At 40.1% G+C, this 9,433-nt stretch overlaps 1 protein-coding gene across 6 annotated transcripts in view; it reads left to right on the top strand.

Annotated features, from left to right (window-relative positions):
- The window catches only part of CASP10 (caspase 10), a 58,619-nt gene that overhangs the window by 23,306 nt on the left and 25,880 nt on the right, over nucleotides 1-9,433 (top strand). For 3 of the 6 annotated variants that reach the window (XM_077747607.1, XM_077747606.1, XM_077747608.1), the window contains 4 exons: nucleotides 1,882-1,936; nucleotides 2,187-2,471; nucleotides 3,599-3,952; nucleotides 5,777-5,870. In XM_077747607.1, coding sequence (XP_077603733.1) covers nucleotides 2,392-2,471; nucleotides 3,599-3,952; nucleotides 5,777-5,870 — 528 coding nt within the window. In that variant the 5' untranslated portion in view covers nucleotides 1,882-1,936; nucleotides 2,187-2,391. Of the gene's footprint in view, nucleotides 1-1,632; nucleotides 1,937-2,186; nucleotides 2,472-3,598; nucleotides 3,953-5,776; nucleotides 5,871-9,433 lie in introns of those variants that run through there. The other 3 variants (XM_077747605.1, XM_077747610.1, XM_077747609.1) reach the window with 3 other exon arrangements.

The raw sequence follows: 9,433 nt of genomic DNA on the forward strand, positions 1-9,433 counted from the left end.
TCTCTCTCCCTTCCTCCTTCCCCCCTCTTTTCCTTCCTTCCTTCTTTTCTTACATCTTTCTTTCTTTCCTCTACACTTCAAGTTGTAGGCTTATTTTATTTTATTTTGTTTTTTTGTTTATTTATTTATTTTGAGGGGGGAGGGGCAGAAAAAGCGAGAAAAAGAGAATCCCAAGCAAGCTCCACATTGGCAGTGTGAAACTAACTTGGGGTTCCAATCCACAAACCATGAGATCATGACCTGAGTCAAAACCAAGAGCCTTCCACTTAACCAACTGAGTCACCCAGGCATCCCTCAAGTTGTAGGATTTTAAAAAATTTGAACTACAATTGACATGCAATATCCTATTAGTTTCACGTGTACATAATAGTGATTATATTTATGTACATTATGAAATGATCCCCGTGTTAAGTCTAGTTACTATCTGTCACCATACAGAATTATTACAAAATTACTGACTATATTTCCTATGCTGTACATTACATTCCCATCACTTACTTATTTTATAACTGAAAGTTTCTACCTCTTAATCTCCTCCACCTATTTTGCCTGTCCCCAACTCTCACTCTAGTAATCAACAGTTTCCTGTATCTATGAGTCTGTTATTGTTTTGTTTGTTCATTTGTTTTGTTTTTTAGATTCCACATGTAAGTAAAATCACATAGTATTTGTCTTTTTCTGACTGACTTATTTCCCTGGCATTCATCCGGATGATGCCAAGGATATGAGAATGGCACTGTAATGTATTTGTTAATAAAGTATCATAAATCTTACTTCTTTTTCAGAGATAAAATACCTTCCTAAGATTCTGTACTTCTTCCCAGAGCTCTGAGCATTTGAATTAGTTGAATTATAGTATAGTGAATTAGAGTCAGGTTTGCTGGTTTAATTTATGGCTTTCACACTAGCTCACTGTGTCAAATTACTTAACCTTTCTGTATCTTAGTTTTCACATCTTAAAGAGCGTTCATACTAATAGTATTTATCTTAGAGATTTGAGGTGATTAAATGAAAAAAGAGTTGCCATATAAGTATTAGGTATTATTTTTATTCTTGGAAATAATGTCTTTAAAGTCTCTTTCTTGCTGCACTGAAGGTGCTGTGAAGCCAAAGACTTCATCGACTTTGTCTGCTGTTAATTAAGTTCCCTGCAAATACCTCCAAATGGGCTTATAGTCTAGCTCTCCCTCTTTTTTTGCCTTAAAAAATGTTTTTTTTTATTTGCACATGCAATTTTTTAAAGGAGTTAATATAGCTGACCACTATTTCTTGAGCTTTTTGGATTTTATTTTAAAGATTAAGTGAGTTTGGGGAAGGAGATGGTTAGGAAAATATTCTTTCTTCTTCCTTCCTTCCTTCCTTTCCTTCTCTTTCTTTCTTTCTTTCTTTCTTTCTTTCTTTCTTTCTTTCTTTCTTTCTTTCTTTCTTTCTTTCTTTCTTTCTTTCTTTCTTTCTTTCTTTCTCTATTTACCTCTTTTCACATCCTTTCCTTCTCTCCTCCCATTCTCTCTTTCTTTTTTGATTTACCAATCTTAATGATCCAAGGGAAAGGCTAAACATATGGTGCCTTCCAAAAGTTCGTTTGCAGCAGTTTTTGGTTTAACCTAGGAAAATCCCTAGCTGTCCAGTAGGAAAGTTGCAATTCTTGCCTTTAGGAGGCGCTGTTTGTCAGTGTTATCCTAAACCTGGAAAAGGAAAGGGGAGAGGCCGCCAAGGCAGCTATGACGTGAGCAGGAAGTTAATTATCAAGTTACTCGAACCGGGACAACAGTTTTCACTTGCATAGGCAGAAAGTTTTGAGTTCTCTTCCCGCGCAAATGGGAGCTTCCCTGGAACGTGGATTACGCAGATAATTTTAATTTCTTTAAAACTTGTTTTCAGGCAATTTCCCCCGGAACCATTTACCTCCAGAGGACGAGCGGAATTTGATCTGAAGGTATGTGATTAGCACCTTTTCCCTGCCGAGGTCTTATATGCTAGCCTTGTGCCTTCCTTCAGTTTTAGGAACTTGTTAAAGCTCTTGTCAGCAATGGTAGTTTCTGCCGGGACTTATTAGCCATGCCAGGAGAAATGAAGGTTTAAAAAGTCCTAGGAAAGCTCCAACACAGACGTGTGTGTGTGTGTTTTTAATGCTTTATTTTTGAGATTTAAAATGCTTTATTTTAATGCTTTATTTTACTTTTGAGAGAGAGACAGAGACAGCACGAGCAGGAGAGAGTCAGAGAGGGAGACACAGAATCTGAAGACAGGCTCCCAGCTAGCCGTCAGCACAGAGCCCACGCAGGGGCTCGAACCCAAGAACCGGGAGATAATGACCTGAGCCGAAGTCGGACGCGTAACTGACTGAGCCACCCAGGCGTCCCTCCAGCACAGACTTTTACGGACAGAAATATGCTAGTCCACAAATGGAGAAAAGTCTGTAGACTCGCCAAAGTTACAGATTGGAATCTTCTGGAAACTGCAAGGCAAATGTATGATACTTTGGAACAGAAACACATCTCTAACAAGCCATTACTTTGGTTTCTGGTATCACAGGCTGCTACTAGAAGGAAAGACCCCAAAGATGGTCACATTAAAAATAACATTTTACGTTTTCTTTCTCTCTCTAAAAATAAGCTCTACGCCCAATGTGGCCTTGTTCTCACAGCCCTTAGATCAAGAGTTGCATTCTCTTCAGACTGAGCCAGACATCCCCGTTTTCTTTTTCTAACAATAAAAGTAATGTGTGTTTGTTGCATAAAATCTGAGAAACTCAGAGAGGATCCTGGAAGGAAAGTTATGTTATTTGTAATTATACTACCTAGATGTAACTACTCTTTGTTATTGATGTTTTTTGTTACGTCCTTCTTCCTTTAGAAAGTGGTTTCTTGTTTCTAAATAGTTAAGTATTGAAAAGAGAATATATACCTTGAGGTCTTATAGTATGAATTATATTACACTGAAATATTTTATCAGTTCATTGCTCCTCTGATTCGAATGGAGTTTAGTGCAGAAAATAACCATATCAACGTTATCAACTAATCAGATAGAAGTACTGATTTAGGTAATTTGTGACTTCCTTTTTTGATCTGAGCAACTCTTGTCTGAAACCACCCTTTCTTTGGACTGCAGGATTATGGCCTCTGTTTTTTGAGAGCTACAGACCTGTCCCATTATGGTTAGCAGTGTTACCTCATCTTTCGATTGGTAGACACTTCTGAAGTATAAAACCCCAGACTGCTTTATTTCTAAAATGAAAAGCATAAATCTGAGCACTATTTCTGCCATTTGGTGAAACGAATTAAGAGCTCTCACAAGGAGAAATTGTGCTTTGTCCTTCTCCCTTTTGACTAGCGCCCACTAGGGGCATTTTGATTTGGGAGAAATAAAGGTAGGTTGAGTTCCAAAGAAAGCTCCTTCCAGACCTCCAGAAGGGTTAACAGAGAAGTGCTATGGTTGAGTTTTTTTGCCTCTTGGTTTTTGAAGTAAGTTCACAGGAATTTTTATTTTTCAGCGCTTCCAGGAAATTCTAATGCCTGTAACGGAGGAGGCTGGGGATATTGGGGTTCTGTGGATCCTTTTTCTCTTATGTGCTGCCCCACCTCTCTGTCTCCTTCAGGGTGGCCATGACATCTCAAGGTCAAAGTGTGAGGTTCCATTTAGACGATAATTTTCAGGTGAACTTCCGTGAGAGGCTTCTGATTATTGATTCAAAGCTGGAGGCCCAAGATGTGGAGGGCTTGAAGTTTCTCTGCCGAGACTGGATCTCCCACAAGAAGCTGGAGAAGTCCAACTCCGCCTCGGATATTTTTGATCATCTGTTGGCAGAGGAGCTGCTGAGTGAGGAAGACCCCTTCTTCCTAGCAGAACTCCTCTATATACTCAAGCAGAAATCGCTGCTGCAGTACCTCTGCCAAAGCAGAGAGCAAGTGGAGAGTTTGCTGCCCACCCGAAGGAGGGTCTCTTTGTTCAGGTGAGGAGGGGTCTGTGATCAAGACAGGGGGGTTTTCCATCCAGCTAGTGCTCATTCAGGCCACTGGGCGTTGAAAGGAGGCTGGGATTAAGATCTTTTTCTTATCTACCTCCTTGGATAACATAGTGTTCACAAACCAGAAGATCTCTCAGCTTCTGGCACTAATGAGATGAAAAGTTGGGAGGAAGGACAACAAAGCTTCAAAGCCCAGCTCTGGGCCTGGTAGTGGCTTCCCTTGGTTTGCTTCTCACTGCCGAAGGAAGCCTGCCTCAGCACAGCAGGGTCCGCACTTTCCTTTCACCCTCTGTACTCCCAGACAGTCCTTCCTCCTGTGAGTCATTGCGGGGATTTGAGAGGAGATAATGCATACTTGGGCCCAAATAAGCAAAATGAAAAAGGAGTTGTGTCTCTGAGGTAGGGAAGGACATCATTTATGCCAGGTCCAGTTTTAAATTTTCATATGCTTTTGTGTGAAACCCAGAGGGGTAAAATATGGACATTAAAAAATGTGAAATATAGGGATCAAGTCTATCATGGCTCAGACCTTAGATAACATTATTTTTTTAATTTAATTTTTAAAAAAATTTTTTTAATTGAGTTATAATTGACCTATAACATTGTAATAGTTTTAGGTGTTCAACATAATAATTGGATATATTTATATATTATGAAATGATCACCGCAGTAAGTTTGACATCCATCACCACATGTAGTTACAAAGTTCTTTTGCTTGTGATGAGAACTTTTAGAAACTACTCTTTTAGCAACTTTTAAATACATAACACAGTACAGTGACCCTTGAACAATATGAGGGTTAAGCTACTGATCCCCACAAAGCCAAATATCAAGCATAACTTTTGACTCACCTCAAATTTAACTACTAGTGTTGACCAGAAGCCTCATAGATAATATAAAGTCAGTCACTACATATTGTGTATGTTACATGTATTGCATTCTTACAATAGACTAACCTAGATTAAAGGAAATGTTATTAAGAAAATCGTAAGAGAAAATACATCTATAATATTGTATTGTATTTGTCACCAAAAATCTGAGTTCAAGTGGACCCTTGCAGTTCTAAACTGTATTGTTCAAGGGTCACCTGTGTTGTCACCGTGTTGTACAATACATCACCAGGACTTCGTCAACACGGGTTTCAATTATCCACTGACATATCTACCTTAGAGACCCTCACAAGGAAGATTCAAATGTTATTTTATGGCTGGCGTGACTAGAATCCTTCAGGTCTCCCTTCTTGAAGTGGCTCCCAGAATCTGAGCTACACTTGAGTCAGTGAAGGAATTCTGGAAGTCATTATTTCCACTCGGCTGGTTAAACAACCGAGGGAAGATCTCTGGCATACAGAGGAGTTAGGGTGTGAATGGAATGTTCAGCTTTTCTGGTTGTCAGTTACATGACGGTCCAGAAGTTGGGATAGTTTCCTTTTTTTTTCAGTAGTGGACTTTTGATAGAATGGTATCAGGCCCTCTCTGATGAGGGCCTATGAAGTAAGCCTGAATTCCTAGAATGGGCTCAGGAGATGGGAAAGCATGCCAATACTGAGTTTTACATCTTTTTAGTGGGATGGAAAGTAGCCCTGGACTTGGAATCAGAAGGCCTGCCTCTACTGCTTGTTGTGTTATCTTTATGTAGTAGGCCACTTAAAGCTTAGAGTTTCAGTTTTGAATCTATACAATGGGATTCGAAATTGTCTACTCACAGGGTGTGATCATTCAAATAGAAAATGTTTGTAAAAAAAACAATTTACTGTACTGTCCTCTGCAAATGTGAGGCTTTACTTGTCTCTCTGGATGTATGTCTTAGAAACCTGCTGTATGAACTGTCAGAGGGAATCTGCTCAGAGAACTTAAAGGACATGGTCTTCCTTATGAGGGAATTGATTCCTAAAACCCAGATGGTAAGTGTGTCATAAAGAGTGAGGTGTTTGTGAGCACTGTCTTTTAAAAAAATGTTTATTTTTGAGGGGTTGGGGGAGATCATGATTGGGGGAAGGGCAGAGAGAGGAGGAGAGGAAGACTGATAATCCCAAGCAGGTTCCATGCTGTCAGCGCAGAGCCCGAGTTGGGGCTTGAACTCACCAAACTTTGAGACCATGACCTAAGCCAAAATCAAGAGTCAGAAGCTTTACTAACAGACCCATCCAGGTGTCCCTGTAAGCACTGCCTTAATCAGTGTTGGGAATATGCTGGAAAGGGTCTTCAGGAAGGTTTATGTTTGTAGAAGACGATGCCATACAGTGCTTAGGAACATTGACTTTGGTGTTGGATGGGGCTGGATTCTAGTCCTGGTTCTGTGACTAATGCCTCAATGTGGGGCAAGTGATTAAACCTTTCTGAGTCTCCATTTTTTCTTGTGTCATACTGTGGACATTACACTACTTCCTTCCAGGACTGTTGGGAGAATTGGGTGAATAATATGGGTAAAACCTTAGGGGAGTGTATTTGGCACATGGAAGTCAGGTAGTAAATGGTTAACTTCTATTGGCACCCACTGTGTTTTACTATGTAGAAATGTGTGGGCCACAGTAAGGAAATGAGGAGGTGGGTAGGTGGGGTAGGTCAAATGAGGACTATGTAAGTAATTCATTAAATATATTTCCTGGTGTCAGACCAATAGACCTGAGCAGGTTTATTTTGTTTAGGTCACAGTCTTTAAGATTTTTTTTACTCTTTCAGAGCCCTCAGGGATTTTAGTCTCTGTGTCTTTTGATTAGTCACCTCTTGAGGCTCTTGCTTTCCAAAAGTTGGTTGTGGGTTCCTTGGAGTTGGTGACCGAGTCTTACTCATCATTATAGCTCCAGAACCTTGTAGAATCTGTTACAAAATGCTGCTCTGAATGAAAGCATGAATGAATGGGATAATATAATCTCTCCCTTCTCTTTCTGAGAAAATGGCCTGCACCCTTTCTGTTTATGTGATTTCTTATGATGAATGACTGGAGAGATTAGCAGGACAAGCTAAGCCACCCTAATGGGGTTGTGCAAAGATACACTAATAGCATCCTTATACTTTTTGCCTATTGTCACAATCTACTAATTTTTTCCCTTAGATAGTCCCTGATATCTTTCCGGATTTTTTTTTACACTTTTTTCTTTTCTTTTTATTCTTTAAAAAAACCCAACAAAACACAAGTTTAGAAAAATGAATAAAACACACATATAGATTAAAGAAATGTTATAAGGCTAATCCTCTTGAAACCACCACATATTAGAATTTGCCAGCTATTCTAGAAACCCCTCCACTTGCCCCATTCCAATCATAGCCCCTTCCCACCTGCTAGAAGAAACCACTGTCAGGCTTTTATAGTAACAATGTTCTTATGTGTCTTTATGACTATCATTTACTTGTGCATCCCTAGATGTCAAGTTTAGTCTTGGCCAGTTTATTTCTTTTGAGTGTCTTTTAACTATAGGTTAACCCCCCTCCCCCTAAACCTTTTCTTTTTCTTAAAATGTTTCTGTTGAAGAACCCCAGGACAACTGGCTGGTAGAATTTCCCCCAGTCTGAGTTTTGCTGATTGCGTGTGCTCAGTGCAGTTCGATGTGCTCCTCTGTCCCCTTATTTCCTGCAAATCAGCAGCTGGATTCAGAGACTGAATGTCTCCACATTGATTTCCTGTAGTTTGAAAAGCTCTCCAGATTATTCTGATAATATTTTCTCCTATCTTGGAGCATCCTGTCGTGATTTCTCTAGCCTGTGGGTTTATAAATAAAATGAAACCATTCTCTGTGGTTACACTTCTCCCTATGTTATGGACAGAAGTCCATACTCCCCACAGCAGGATGAGATATGAGGAGATGGGCAGGAATCTTTGATATACTCCACACCAAGCTGTGATTTTCTGCTAGGAAAAACTGGAGAATATATTTCTTTTTGTACTTCCTCCATGGGTCTTAGACCTTAGCTTGCAGGCATCTGTGGTTGGTTACCAGAAGCATTCCAAACATTTTGCCCCCTGTTAAATTAGCTTTTAAGTCATCGAAGACCCATGCTCAGGCAGCCAAATGCTTTTATGCTTTTCTCATTCAGTACAGTAGTAAAGGGAGAAATCACTGTACTTTGCTGTGGCATAGGACTGTGGAAATACCTGGTCAGATTCAGGAAAAGCACACTTCCTTCTTGGGTTCCAAATGATCTCAGCTTTATTTTGAAGGAGATCTATTTTGTCATGTGAGAATTGTGGCTGAGTTATATACCTGAGATAACCCAGGTTGATCTCAATTGGACTTTGTGATCAAGCTGGCCTTCTGAAGTGTGTAAAAGACAATCTCTAAGCAACCTAGATGAGTTTCCTTATGAGGGCTTAATAAGACTGCATTATCTGCAGTTGTGATTGCAAAAGCTTTTGTCACCGAAATAAATTATTTAGCAGTCAGGTGGGGAGGCCCTGAACTTCCCTCAGTGAAAAAGGAAATGTTCTAAATTCACACAGTCTCTCCAGAGTTAAGAGAATTGACCTTTGTAGGGTGTTCTAGGGATCCTTTTTTGATAACTTTCGTACAGGTTCATAGCAGATCTCACACATGCTGAGATAATCAATCAGTCCGGAAATCCGTTCTCAGAGTAGCTATCAACTTAGGACGTTGGATGTAAAGGAAACCACACCCAAATTTACTAGCTTAGCAAAGGAGCAGAACAAAAGAGCTTTCAGACATTTCCTGCTAGTATTTACCAGGGTGGTGTTCTTAAAGTACAGACTTCATTTAAATTGTGTGGTGTGTGTATGTGTGGGTGTGCAGAGAAGATGTCATTTACCAAACATCTAAGAACCTTTACAAAGTATAATGAATTTCCATCATTGCTTCTGGAATCATGTCTTAGTCCCTTTTCTTCCTCTTGGTAGGGTGCTGTAAAAAATGGAGTTTCGGGGTGCCTGTGTGGCTCAGTCAGTTAAGCATCCAATTTCAGCTCAGGTCATGATCTCACAGTTGATGAGTATAAGCCCCACATTGGGCTCCATACTGATGATGTGGAGCCTGCTTGGGATTCTCTTTCCTTCTCTCTCTGCCCCTTCTGTGCTCTCTCTTAAAAATAAATAAACTTAAAAAAATTTTTAGGGGCGCCTGGGTGGCTCAGTTGGTTAAGCGTCTGACTTCAGCTCAGGTCATGATCTCACGGTTTGTGGGTTTGAGCCCTGTGTCGGACTTTGTGCTGACGGCTCGCTCAGAGCCTGGAGCCTGCTTCAGTTTCTCTGTCTTCCTCTCTCTCTGACCCTCTCCTGCTCATGCTGTCTCTCTCTCTCAGAAATAAATAAAAAAATTAAAAAAAAAATTTTTTTTTTAAAGTTTTAAAAAATGGGTTTTCTGTTTTGAGGTTCAGAGAGAGCTCATCTGCCTGTGACCTACCACAGAAACTTGTGTGGTAGATTTCCTCTGATCCCTTTGCCCAACTGATCACCTCTGGATGAATCTTCTTGCACACTCTCTTCTCTCCTGCTTTATTCCTGGGCTAAGCTATTGGT

The sequence above is a fragment of the Crocuta crocuta genome, unplaced genomic scaffold, assembly GCF_008692635.1.
Source record: "Crocuta crocuta isolate KB4526 unplaced genomic scaffold, BGI_CrCroc_1.0 scaffold159, whole genome shotgun sequence".
In the NCBI taxonomy this organism is placed as follows: domain Eukaryota; kingdom Metazoa; phylum Chordata; class Mammalia; order Carnivora; family Hyaenidae; genus Crocuta; species Crocuta crocuta.